Source organism: Hylobates moloch, unplaced genomic scaffold (assembly GCF_009828535.3).
Source record: "Hylobates moloch isolate HMO894 unplaced genomic scaffold, HMol_V3 SCAFFOLD_10, whole genome shotgun sequence".
NCBI lineage: Eukaryota > Metazoa > Chordata > Mammalia > Primates > Hylobatidae > Hylobates > Hylobates moloch.
The window spans coordinates 2,250,876-2,265,044 of NW_026652285.1; the positions used below are offsets into that span (position 1 = coordinate 2,250,876).

The 14,169-nt window shown below is 42.3% G+C and overlaps 1 protein-coding gene across 2 annotated transcripts; it reads right to left on the bottom strand.

The window, feature by feature from the left end:
• Positions 1-4,723: 4,723 nt before the first annotated feature.
• TMEM100 (transmembrane protein 100) lies at positions 4,724-10,620 on the bottom strand. 2 transcript variants are annotated; one of them, XM_032162805.1, is made up of 3 exons: positions 10,591-10,620; positions 7,717-7,827; positions 4,724-6,236 (listed from the first exon to the last, which is right to left on the bottom strand). In XM_032162805.1, exon 3 carries the CDS (start codon positions 6,174-6,176, stop codon positions 5,772-5,774), a length of 405 nt encoding a protein of 134 aa, XP_032018696.1. In that variant the 5' UTR covers positions 6,177-6,236; positions 7,717-7,827; positions 10,591-10,620; the 3' UTR covers positions 4,724-5,771. The 2 variants fall into 2 exon arrangements, with proteins under 2 accessions (XP_032018696.1, XP_032018695.1); XM_032162804.2 differs by lacking the exon at positions 10,591-10,620 and having other exon boundaries at positions 7,717-7,962.
• Positions 10,621-14,169: the final 3,549 nt, after the last annotated feature.

The following is a 14,169-nucleotide window of genomic DNA, read 5'->3' on the forward strand; positions in this document are numbered from 1 at the left end:
TCCAAAGTCCAAATCTAAATCCTACTTTCCCATTCCAAATCCTTCTCCTAGCTCTAACTTGCTCTGCTGTATCGAGCCCACATTCTTGTGCTACGCCTCCTTTCTCAATACTTCAAAAGCAGATGTTACACTCACAAAAATGGCTAAAATGAAAAAAGATGAAAAATACTAAAGAATGGCTGAAGAAGTAGTGCATCCAGACCCTGAAGAGTGCTGGCAGGAGAGTACACTGACTCAACCACTTTGGAAAACTTTCTGGCAATAAGGCTGAACATATACTGTCCTTTAATCTAGGAATTCCACACCTAGGTCTACCCTCAACAGAAACATGCACATACGTACATCAAAAATCATGTAGAAGAAATTTCATCATAGCACAATATTAGCTACCTACTGCTGCAAAACGTATTACCCCCAAGCTTAGCAACTTAAAACAACAGACATTTATTATCTCACAGTTTCTGTGGGTGAGGAATCTGGGAATAACTTAGCTGGGTTCAGGGCCAACGTACGCGTTAGGTATGGCAGGCACCAGGCCTAGGGCTCACGATGCTTGTTAGTACAATTTCCTCCTTCCAGTGAGTGAGATACTTCCTTTTTGTTGTAATGGAGGAAGGGGCCCACAAAGACAAAAGTGCGTATGTCCCATAAAGTCACCATGCAGCCCTGGCTGGGTGGGTTTCTCATGAGGCCTGTCAAGCTGTCATCCGGGAACACGGTCCTTGAAAGGCTCCCCTGGGAAAAGATCCACTTCCATGCTCACTCAGGTGGTGGCTGGCAGTTCTCAGTCCTTCTCTACGTGTTGGCTGGAGGCCTCAGTTTCTCACCACATGGGCCCCTCCATGGCTGCCTAGGTGTCCGCAGGACATGGTAGATGGCTTCCCTCAGAGAAAGAGGGAGAGGGAGAGTGGGAGCAATCAAAAGAGAGAAAAACCAAGATGTCTTTTATAACCTAATCTTGGAAGTCAACTACTATCCCTTCTGCCATATTCTATTGTTTACAGAAACCAACTCTGGGACAGTGTGGGAGGAGGCCACAGAATCTGTGAATACCAGGAGTCCGGAATCATGTGATACCCTGTTAGAGGCTGGCTACCAAAAATACTATCTTTAGTCGTTAAAAACTAGAAACTATCCAAATGTCTATCAGCAGTAAAAAGACTAAATAAATGATACTGTATTTGTACAACGGAATTCTACACAGTAATAAGAATGAACCATTTATAACTACATACAACCATATAGATTGTAGCTCATAAATATAATGCTGCAAGAAGAAGCCAGGAACAAATAGTATACTTGATATGATTCCACTGATGCAAAATTAAAAAAACAGGCAACACAACTCTGGGTGTTAGAGGCCACATAGTGGTTTCGCCTGGAGAGATACTGATGGAAAGTAGATACAAAGGGAGCTTTTGGGTGCTGGCAATATTCAGTATCTTTGTCTGGATATTAATTCCACAAGTTTATGAAAATTCATTGAGCTATACAACTTTCTCTGTGTAAATTATACTTTAACAAGAGTTTTTCAAAAGTAGATGTTGTAATACCTGTATTGTCTCCTTTTGCTAAAGAGACATTCTAGAAATGATTTTGGTTATGGCTAAGCATAAAACTGGGTGCTATAGGCCGGGCGTGGTGGCTCACACCTGTAATCCCCGCACTTTGGCATGCCAAGGCGGGCGGATCATGAGGTAAGGAGTTGGGGACCAGCCTGACCAATATGGTGAAACCCCGTCTCTACTAAAAATACACACAAAAAATTAGCCAGGCATGGTGGTGGGCACCTGTAGTCCCAGCTACTCAGGAGGCTGAGGCAGAAGAATCACTTGAACCTGGGAGGCAGAGGTTGCAGTGAGCCGAGATGGCGCCATTGCACTCCAACCTGGGCAATGGAGCGAGACTCCATCTCAGAAAAGAAACAAACAAACCAACCAACAAACAAAACAACTGGGTGCTATAGACTGAATGTCTGTTCCCTTCCATCCCCCAATTTGTATGTTGAAATCTCATCTTCAATGTGGTATTTGGAGGTGGGGCTTTTGGGAGTTGATTTGGTTATGAAGGTGAAATTCTCATGAATGGGATTACCACCGTTGTAAAACAGGCCACAGAGAACTCCTTTGCCCCTTCTACCATCTGAGGGCACAGCAAAAAGGCTTCACTTATGAACCAGAGAGTGGGCCTTCCCCAGACATGGAATATACTGGCACCTTGATATTGGACTTCGCAGCCTTCAGAATTGTGAGAGAGAAACATTTCTGTTGTTTATAAGTCACCTGGTCTATGGTACTTTTGTTATAGCAGCCCAGAGGTTTAAGACACTGGGGCAACTACAATGTGTGGTCAACCTATTGGTCCTGGTGCTAGGCCTCGCCTGCTGTGAGATCTTAGCTGAACAGTCTCTTAACCTCTCTGAACTATAGTTTCCTCAATTGTAAAGTGGAGTGAACACTTACACTCCTAGCCTCAGAGTGTGGTGAAGAATATCAGTACAGTTGAGTGCTGTTACACTATCGAGCACTATAATATCAAGATCTTCCAAGTTCAAAACCATAATACTTGCCTGGAGACCGGGATATCTATCGTCTATTTAACATCTCTCTCTGCTGTATTCCTCTCTTTCTCTTTAGGGATGGTGGGCGGGGGGGGGGGTGGAAAGTAGGTTTGAGGCTTTGTGATCTGGCTCTCTGGGGTTCATCCTTTGGCCTCAAACTTCTGTGCTATCACGTGATCTCCTTGAGCAGTTTCTCTAGGCAGGATTCCCTAGAATTAACCAAGAGAGTAAGGTGGGGAGCAGAGCCACCACACAGCTGTGATTCTCACCTGGGCCAGAGACCAGCTGCACAGAACAAGGTTAAAAGTTGTTTCTGTGCACTCTGGGATGTCTGGGTTTAGGGGGGAATTCCACTAGGTGATATAGCTGGTTTCTGATATTCTAGGGAGGAGTCAGATTATCTTTTTAATACATTTATGCATACATTTTATATGCATTCATTTATTTTCTGTCGTACCTGCATATTTGTATATAATACAACCATTTGCAAAGATAGACCTTACCCAATAAAAACATGTTATGAGATAATTGTGATAATTTGTAATCCCAATTTGGGTTTATTCTCCTCGTGGGAGTTGGGGTTCACAGTGTGTAGAACTCTCTCTGCGCCGTGCAGCTCTGTAACAATATATACCTTTTAATGTGACTAGAAGCTCCCTACACGGAGCAAGTCTTTCCCGTACTAACAGAACCCCAAGATAGCCACTGTGAAGTGGCTTAGGGAAGTGTGTAAGGGTGGGATAAGTGGAGAATCTCCATCAACTCCTCACGTCTAGGAGAGGTTTGATCCCATTTTGGTTATTACAATTTAGGTCTTTCCATAGAACTGTTTCTTTGGGGACTCAAATAGCAGCATGGGGCCCCCTGGTGGCCGGAAATAATTCATGAGTTTGCTTTTCAAGCATTTTGAAGGCCAGGTCAGGCTAGAGAAGTATAGAGAGTGAATATTCGCCTCCAACTGCTGCTTACAGTGGAGGCGTAATAGAGAGTGAGATGGCCTCTTTGGGGGAAAAATGAGAACTAAAATTTTTCTTTAACAAGATTAGAATGGACTATAATTCTGGATAAACCATTCACTTTCTGATTTTTTATTCTTTGGCTCATTTAGCATCTTAATTAGGTACTTATTGAGTACTTAACCTCCGTAAGCCATTACGTTAGGCATTACACCAGGGTTAAAAATAGGATCTATCGCACACTTCTAAGGAGCTTTGGAATAAGGATAAAACTTATGCCACCACCACGACAGAAGATAAAAGGTGCCATCAGAGAATAAAAGATGAGCTCACGAAAAAGCATTTACTTTCAGATAAAAGGGAAGACTTCCGGGAAGGGGTAGCATTTGAGCTGAGTGCTGATGAGAAGCAGGATTTGGGGAGATTAAAATCAAGGAAACAATGGTACTATAAGCGAGGGGGGAAACACAAGTTTGGACAGACATAGAGGCAGGAAAACCAGAGTTGGGTGCAAGAATGGTGAATAGTCTATTCTGGCTAACTCATAAGGAGGTTTGGGGGTTAGAGTGAGCATGAAAACTGGATACATCCTTTTGGATCAGACTGGAGAATCGTGAGCCTTGTCTGAGTAATTTCTTCATACAGCAATGCGGCGGCGGGGTGGGGGGTGGGCTTTGAGTATCTTTGCACGAGAAGAGGCATGTGAAGGCACAGATTCACTTGCGTTGAAATGAGCACAGCCCCCTAAACTTGCATTTGGTTGGGAGGAGTGTTGATCTGTACGTGACACCATCTGACCCGCAAAGTCATTTTTAGGGTGTTTCCACTTTACCAAAACTACCTGAGCACGAGGGAGTAGTAAGGGACCCAGGGCTCCTGCCATGTTTAATTAAATTTCTGGATAGAAAGACTTTCAATGATTGTGCTATGCTAGGCTGATTTTGTTTTCCAAGTTTTAAGAAACCTTCATGCCTATCTTTTGATTCTAGTTTAAGGTGGTTTAAACTACATGAATGAGCTGTATTTCTGGCTGGAGTTACAGGGTAGAGTCCTAGCTGTGGACTAGCTCAATGTCCACTGAAGAATTCAAGCAGTAACTTTATTTGCATTGTATTAGATCTAACTGAGGAAGAAACCTGAGAATCTACATTATGCCTGGCATATAGTTGGTGCTGGCATATGTGTTAAGCAAACAATTAACAACTGATTCCACAAAAATGTAATATACATTTAATAGCACATTATAAAATTCCTGACCAAAGACATTGATTTCCTAATTATAATAGCACAGAACTCCTTTAGAATTTAGTAAATGTAATTAAGACTATTCAGAAGTAATGAAAAACCAATATGATAAAAACAAAAATCCTCCAGTAAAGAAGAAGAAACCTGTCCATTTGAGAGAAATACAATTGAGAACTTGCGAATGAGACAAGGGAAGATGGCAATTTGGAACTGCAATAGAAATAACTATAACAGAAATAACCATTTAAGAAGTTTTAGCAGCAATAAGTATTTATTATTCCAAATGAAATGTACAGTTGACTTTTATATAAAAATCATCAAAAGTGCTATATTGGATTATTTTACTATTAATTTAACCCCCAACGGCATCTATTAGCTATAAGTTTAATGGGTTTTTCTTTACTTCTGATACGTCATTACAACTGGCTAAAACTGTCCGATGTTAAAATATAAAAAATATTAGTTAACTCTTCAAGATAAAGTACCACCAGTGATGAGTTATTAAAAGTGAAAAATGAAAACAGATGCCAGTGAATCAATGTATTGAAAAAAATTATCACGGAATTTCATAGACATATGCAAAACCAAAGGTAATTTAGATCCTTGGCAGAATGTTTTTATGATACATCTTAAGACTGTGGGTTATTTCTTTTGGAGGCAAATGTCTAGTGTGCCAGGCCTATCTTGTTATTTTCTCATCTTTTCTTGGCTACTTTACAGGGTGAACCAAATACTGTCTAATGCCGTGCACTCCCATGACCCCCGAAGTGTTTAATGTAAATAGAAAGCTGATTTTTCAGTCTCAGAAATAGCCCTTAGGGTTAAGTTTGTCATTAAAGAAGACATGAGTCATTCCTCACAAAGGAGAAGCCCCTCCACCCTCCCACCCCCATACTTCCAGTCTGCTCCAACGCCAAGTCTGTTCTCTCCCACCATGGTTCTGGGTGAATTGGGTGACAAAGTCAGAGCACGTTTTCCAGGCCCAATGGCCCATTTGGTCGTATTCAGTCTCAAGCAAACAAGCTTCTCTGATTTGCCACGAGAGCTGTCTGACTCTCCCGTCTCTTGGCTTTCTTGCTCCTTTGTCTCACTTTCCAGCACAAGGCGCTGGAGGCTAGTAAAAAAAGTCCAGATGACAGAACAACCAGGCCAAAGATGGAGATAATGGACCCATGGGAATTGAAGCTGTAAGCCACCGCGGTGACCACGATGCCGGCGATGAAGACAACCACAGCGAAGGGGATGATACAGCGGTAGCAGGAGAGCTCGGTACCCCCTGTAGCAGCCATCAACTGAATCTCACTGACCAGGGGGACTGTAGTGACCACAACTTCACTCTTGGGGCTCTTCTCCATCGTCGCCACCATGTGAGCCTTTGGGGCTCCCAGGATCTCCTTGATGGGCTCTTCAGTCATTTTTACAACTTCTAAGCTGGGTTTACAGACTAGATCTGGACAGTCTCACCAGGGTGAAAGCTGTGAAGATAACAGGAGATGTCAGCTACATGTATCAGAATGAACCCTGTAAGCAGAAATGAAAAGCTGGGGAGGCACCTCCTTTCCAGGAGGCACAGATCATGTGAAAAGCAACTTTACTCTTTTTTTGAATTGGTTGTATTCTCTTTGCATGTAGGCAAAAAATAAGATGAAGCAGATGCATATGAAGGGAAGACAGAAAAAGCAAGAAGCACTTATAGTGTTTAATATACCCTGGCGGTCTACAAATGTTTTACAAGCTTTTCTGCTTTGTCTATTGCTTCTCCTTCCTCTGAACACACAGAAATGCCTGAATCCTAATCCAAAGATGGTTTCATTCAAGAGGAGAATACATTACAAACAATATTTCGTACCATTAATCCCAGAACTTACAGCAACTCAGACTCCGCCAGTCTTGCTGGGCATAACATGCATTCTTTCCAAACTATCACTCATTGGCTGCCCACAAAATCAATGTCAAGACAAGTGGCCAGCAACAAATGATGTTCTTCTCCATTGAATGACAGCCAACAAATCTTTATCGTGTTACTATTACACACAGTGCAACCTGCTCCCTGGGGTCTTTTTATTACCCATTTTAGGTGGACAGTTCAGCAAAAAATTCATTGACAATGAGGTGGGGATTTGTGGTCTGAAATGTAACAATATCTTCCAATCTGCTATAAAAGAGAAAAAATAAGAAAAAAAATTCAACCCCTTCATAGGATATAATTTTGTGCTTTCTCCTGGCAAAAATAAAATCAATTATTTGAGTGATTAGCTGTCAATTCACACATTTTCTATTAAGCTCAACACAAAATTTCGATATTATGTATACTACAACATGCAGAAACAAATAAGCACGCTAGATTTTCAGGAAAATTTCACAACCTTCATTTTCCTCCGTGCCTTTGTGTGTACAACTTGCTGCAATGACCCTTTCTAAGTATTTTGAACCTGAACATTTCAGGACAAAGCTGGAGACTTTTGATCAAAAGTGTCTGGTTGAAATGTTGTCTATGAGAAATCAGTGAAAACTTGTCTGCTGCCCAGACATGGTTGAGTCACCGTCTTCCATTCTCAAAAAGCTGTCTAGCTGCTACACAGTTGAGCAGTTGTAGTTACTGAACAAGTTTAAAGAAAGATTCTTGAGACCATTTCAATGAGATTCATACTTTGAATATATTAAGCATCCACTGAAAACAAATTCAACTCCAAATCAAACCTCACTGGTTCTTCCCTGCTCTGGAAAGTCAAAATATCACTCCCTGAGCAATGAAACTAAATCTTAGAGCTGCCTACTCACATGTCATTTTTAATCACCAAACTAATTAATCACTGGTGTCCAATGACACCCTAACTTCTGGTGAGGCCAGTTAAAAGATATTTGAGATTATATCTGAAAAAAATATCTTCACCCCAAAGCTGAGATTGAGCTAACCTGAAAATCAAGATCTGTCCCCAAATTACTTACACTCACCTCGGAGAGAGGCAATCCATTACCAGAGTAACCACTTGACTTGGAAGAGAAGAAACAGCAACGCTTGAGCCACTTCGTCCAACTTCTGGGAAAGAGCCTCTAACAGCAAGGCTGTCAATAAAACAATAGGTTAGGGATCTCTTCTGGGGAAAAGAAAAGATGTAAAAATACTTTACTGTGGGGTCTGGTCTGGTTTGGGATCCTGAAGTTCCTGCTTCTTTCAGGCTACCTCTGTTCCTAAATGACGCTTGTCTTTCCCTCCCTCTCTCTTTTTATTCCCTCCCCCTCCGGTTTGCCCCTCCCTAACATTTTTTTTTTTCTCCTTCGTTCTTTTCCTTGCCAGCAGATTCGGAGTTTTGGCTTCCCCCAACTTTGCTCAGTGACATGATAAGTCCGAATCATTTCCACAGATTCCCCAGAGACAGGAGCCAGCTTTTACTTTTCTCTTGCGGCATTTACTAAGTGGACTGCTTTGTGAATTTGAATGACTCATTTTTTCCCCCCGCCGACCTCCAGATCTTCCTCCCGTCCATCAGGCATTTTTATAAGAAAATCCCAGAGTCAGCGTTGCAGACCCAGCTGAGGGGACAGAGCCGAGGGGACAGACACTCTAGGGTGGCAGAAACAGCTGTGAAGTCATCAGGCAGCTGAGTTCAGTCTCTAAGCCAGCAAAAATCCATGTTCCTAGGTTTTCCCATTATTCTTTATATGCGCGTGATAGTCATCTGAAGCTTAAAACCCCCCTTGTTCAGTGTTAATTCATTTAGGCATGAGGGCGGGAGGCACAAATGTTTGTGGTTAAGGGGGAAAGCCAGTTACATTGATTTAAACGTGATTGTTTACTGCTTTTGCAAGGAGGTAACTTTAGCAGCACCAAGATTATCATCATCATGATAATTGCTACCATTTATAGAGCGCCTACTCTGGACATGGCACAATATTAAGAAATGTCACATATTAACGTTAATTCTCACTAGTTCATAAATGAGGAAACAGGCTCAGAGAGGTTAAGTAATTTAACAGAGATCACCCAGTAACAGAGAAACCCGTGGTTTGAACCCTAATCTTTAATGGATACATATATCATTTGGGGAGATTGTTAAATTTAGATTCTGATTCAGTAAGTCTGTAACAAGCTCCCTACCTATGTTGAGACCTCTGTTCCTTGGCCCACTTTAAGGAACAAGGTATTTTAAACATTCAAACATATACAACTTGACACATCACACACTCAAACAATAAAGTTGAACATCTATTTCCCACCCCATAAACCTATAAGTGACTTTATAGGCTTATGCTTTCTTACAGACAAACTGTGAAATTTTTAAAACCTTGAAATACATAAAGCCCAAGATTGTCTTTTTGAGGAGAAAAGATAATACTGGGAGGTCATCCTACACTTTGTAGTTAAAAGTTTTCATCCTCCATTTTTTCATCTGCACAGGTGTTAATAACCCCTTCTAATTAATACTGTGAACCACAGATCCAAATGAACTCTCGGAAGATATTTGTTTTCCGTCTTTCTCTCCAATTGTTAGATTTCTCTAATAGCTGGCAAAGGGCTTGGATGTTCTCAAACACCTCGCCTCTCCTCTATCAAAGCACACTCTCTCCAGCCTTGCCTTGTAGCAATACCCTGATGACTTGTGACAAAAAGAGAGGGACCAGAAGTTGTTTATTCTAGAGTGAAAGCCAGAGAGAGGGTATGTCATTGTAAAAAATAAAGTTGAAAAGTCCCTGAGGTTTGGGGGAGTCATGGCAAGTACCTGGAGGCCTTGGTCACCATGATCCTCACACTTTAAAAATGTCAGACCTAAAGAGACAGCTTTCATCCCTGAGGAGTACTGTCACTTGGTGTTGGGTGTCAGGAATACTTAGAACCAGGGCATTTCAGAACTTGCCAAAGTTGCCCCCGGAAGATGGTGAGATGGGGGCCGCTGGCTACGTACAATGGAGGTTCTTGAGAAGCTCCTTAACAGAGCTGTCTTCTCACCTGCAAACTCTGGCCCTTGAGGGCAATTCCCCTCTATTTTCTAGTACCACGTTGCCTGCAAGATAGCCCAGTAACTGCACTGAAGCTCTGAATATCGCCTTATTCTGTTGAAAGGCATGCTTTCCTGTTACCAAAGCTAAAGGTGCAAACATTGAACTTCTACAGAGAGGACAATGGCACCTTTTTTCATGGTAAGCCCTTGACTGAGTCTACAATGAGGCACAGTGAGTGTGTCTGTGCCCTGGGAGCACGAATCTGTCATCACTTCCAATACCAAAGCTTTCTTCAACCTTGTCAGGCTCAGGTGCCCCATTCACACCGATGCTCCTCCACAGGGTGTGTGCACCTGCCTTGGTACACAGGTACACATCTCTAGACTCTGAGTAGACAACTGATGATTCGTATGTTAAATTCAAAGAGGTAGAAAGTTTTGGTATAAGGCAGACATTGTATCAGAAGAATAGATGCCTGTCATCCTAACCACTGACACACGCAGCTTTAACTGACTTTACCTCTTCAAATTGAAATTCAAAGAGAATTCCTAGTGATCTATGCCTGTTGCCTCTGAATGTTTATTCCTCCTTCCACTCTGTGTCTACAAGGTATGAAACACCCCTGGGCATCCTTTGGGGACACCTGCCCCCAAATGCAAAATTTCATCCACAATGCAACCAGCCTTATTTCTGCGAGCCCTCTATTTTCACAAAGAAGAGGAAATCTCTCTACTTCTTTCTAAAGCACATGGCTTTAGGAGACTCCTTAAAGTTTGGAGAGCTTTTCTCAAAGACTCCAATGCATGAATTATATCTATGCCCCTAACCCCCACAGGCATCCAACATTTCCTTCCCAGATCTTTCAAAAAGCAAAGCAAAGATCCTTACCTTTCCCAGCCAGAGTTAGACTGAGACAGCTGCCTGCCCCGCCAAGAGCAACCCAGAGAGGGGGATGCAAATCACCACATTAGGGACCGTAAACAAAGTACTCAGCAAGGCTTAAACACAATTAAGGGACCGGAGACAATTTGGTGAGAGGAAATCCCTTAAATGTTGCTGGATTTTACTCTGTTGTCCTCCATGAAAATGTAACCCGTGTGTGTGTGTGTGTGTGTGTGTGTGTGTGTGTGTACACAGAGAGAGAGAGAAAGGGCATCAAGTTCGAGAAGAATATCTTCCTTCACTTTTCTCTTTTTATATCTTTATTCAGGCACTAATTTGCGAGGCTTTTCCTATCCAAAGCCCCTGTTCTGATGCTCTCCCTCTGTGAATCAGAACCTGCAGAAAAGAATTTGTAATCTTTGCTCTACATTTCTAAGGGAGTATGGGGTTGGAAAGTGTGTATGTAGGGGAATGAGACCATAAACTATCCTCTTTCACCATAACAGGCAGGTAATAAAAGGAGTACAGGGAAGATAACGATTAGTGGTGAAAATGGCATTTGGTGCCTGAGTGGACCCTCTCTCTAATGTCAGAGGAGTGGTCCTGTTGGTGCTGTTCATCAGAGAATGTCAAGGCACCACAGAAACTATGTTATACTGAAAAAATCACACCTCCGAGGTGACCTTCCACCAAAGGCATTGTAAACGGCAGAGCTGGGAACATTTGCTGTTCCAGAGAGAATGCCGCAGATTGCAAAAATCTCTCTTTTTTTTTTTAGAAACAAAATGAAAGACAAAGTTACTTAGGGGAGAGGGGTCTAGAAGTGGAGGAGGGCAGAGAGCACGGTGGGTACTATGACAAAGAGGTCATTTTGCCCATTTCCCTAAAGTGGAAGCCAAAGATTCAGGCTCTAAGGTTGCAAAAGGGGATGTTTTGATTTTCCCATTGAGTTTATGCTGTTGAAGACCTGGAAATTTCTCCTCTGGGAACACATGAAGTTTGCATTTTGTGAAGCATGCCCCCATGTGCATTCGATTACTCGCCTGTCTTTATTTCCAATTTGCTTTTGCTTGGTGTGTTTGAGCTGGCTAATTTCCAGCAGCCTTGAGGATGCCAGTTCCTCTTGGCCTTCTGTCCAATCACCACATGCCTTTGATCTCAGTCATCACCCAGTCCAATTGGATACAGGGAGATTTGGGAAGCTGGCCAGGTTTTCTCCTCTCTAATGCTTCTTTTAAGGGTGTGCCTGCATTTATGTTCTGAAATCATGGACATTTTGGAAAGTGATCTGTGCTTCTGTGTTCATTTTGGATAGCAGGTCATGTTATTATTCCCCCTTTTCTTTTTTTCTCCTCCAAAGCACTTTTCTTTGAGGTCTAGGACATTAAATAGAGAGATCTGATAGTACCAAGAGGAACAATGAATGTGCCTTAGATATAAATATGTATTTTACTAATTGGTGGTCAGTTTCTAGGTATTGGAATCTCGTAAGATCCATGTGAATATAGAAGGGGAAACATACATCTTTTAGATGCACATTACAGTCCCCATTCTCTTATCCCATTTTGTTCTGAGTAACTATGAAAGGTCACATAAACATAAAAAAATAGAGCTGAGTAAATAATCTCTCACTTCAACAAGAACTAATTGCCATTCTGGCCTCAGATGAGAAGAATTGATTTTCTTGTCTCAAAATCAGAATATACACCGAAACTCCTGTCATCCTGATACAACCCCATAAATTTTGCATAGCATTTTATGTTTATGTACGTTATTCTTTGGAGGCCAAAGATGAGGAAGCCCGAAGTTCGAGAGTTACTTCAAAATGGGCTGACGCTTTCTTTCCTAAGACAAATGTACACTCCTAGGGTCAGCCTCCCTTAGCGAGTGAGCCTCCCTTAGTGAGTGGGGCTTACAGGAAACACACCATACTTGGTTTTTTTTCGGGGAGGAGAAGGGAAGGGATCACAATGACCTCACCCCTTTGCCACTCCTCCCTGTACCTGATAGCATGGAGCCTTTGGTGCCCGTTTACAGGAGAAATCTCCCCCTAGGCTCTGGTGCCAAATATCACTTGTCTTGGTCATAAAATGATGTACATAAACATTGTGTGGCACCCAATCGACTCCTAATCAGTGTACAATTTCTAGGCTTCAACACCAATCTGGTACTGGAAATTGGAAATCACCTTGCAACATGTAAAGTGTCCTAAAACCTGATAATCAATGGTATCTCTGTAAGGGTCAGTTAGCTTTTCCCCCATTCCATAGTCAAAGAGCAGAATATACCTTCCAACCGGATTGGCCTTGTCCCAGTTAGGTAGTACTGGCCTTAAAATGACTGGCTCAGGATGGGCTCTTCAGTGTTGGCTTCCTCCAAATAATTGAAAGTACAGTTTAAACCACAGGTTTTAAGTTGCAGGCTTGGTAAGAGGAGCATGGAGGATATTTTTCACGAATAACATTTTAATTCTCTATTCTGCTGAGAAAGAAATGGAGGGAAAAAAAAGAAATGGAGGTTCAGAGACTGGCCCTGTTTCTGGGTTTAACTCCAGAACCTGGGCTCCTTCCTTCTGAACTGACCCACACAGTATGCTCAGTTTGAAGAGGAAAGGGGCACGTTAACACAAGCATCTAACACGCACTACCCATAACACAGTCATCTCTCAGGTATTTGTATTTTATTTATAGAGAAAGTGGCAGAGCCAGGTTTCAAATCTAGGTACTTCTTTCTTCTTCTATGTTGCGTTGTGAGGAATTCATTTTTAAAATTAGATTATGTACATTTTCCTAAGTTTAGCTTAAGTCTCATTTTCTTGGGTTCAGGGTGATATACTCTCACTAGATTTAGTTTGGGAAAAGTGCTCTGAAAAGGGGTGCCTACTGCTTCTAGAATGATTAAACCATGTATTTCTCCTTGCATACATCTGGGCATTAAAATAGAGCTGCATTACTAAGCAGATTTGGGTAGGTTTGAGGCTGGGACAGACATAGGCCTGGTACCTGCGGAATCCGTGGAAGATGCCATAGCAGTCGGGCCACTTCAAAAGTCACCCAGGCCATTCCTCTGCCTTCAGGAGCATTTTAGTTGCTGTGCTCCTTTGGGTGCCAGGAACTTGCTAAATGCTCTAGCTGAGCAGATGCAAAACAGTGGGCAAAGCATGGTCTCTGCTTTCATGGAGTTTACCATCCAGAACAGGAAAGTCACGGGGACACCAATGTGGGTAATCCTTTTCTAGAAGGAATAACAAACGGCTGTGGGAGGCCCAGGGAAGATGAAATCAATTCAGGCCCAGGGGTATGTGTGTGTAGGTGGTAGGGGGTGGTGGTGGTTGGAATCTTCATGGCACACAGGCGTTTAACATTATAAATAGAAAAGGAAAGAACACGATTCTAGGTGGAAGAAACAGCCTGTATTCAAGCATAGCTTTGAAAAGTGCAAGTCTTCTACAAAGAGCACTGAGTAGCTTGTTTGGCAGAATTTTAAAGAGCACAGGGCAGGCAGCGAGCAGTCAAAATAAGACCGGAAATGGTTTATGGTGGGATTATCGCCTCGATGGCGAGTTTGGACTTTATTTTGAGAGCC

Excerpts from the sequence above, each read along its gene's own strand:
- TMEM100 (XM_032162805.1), bottom strand. The coding sequence starts at position 6,176 with ATGACTGAAGAGCCCATCAAGGAGATCCTGGGAGCCCCAAAGGCTCAC.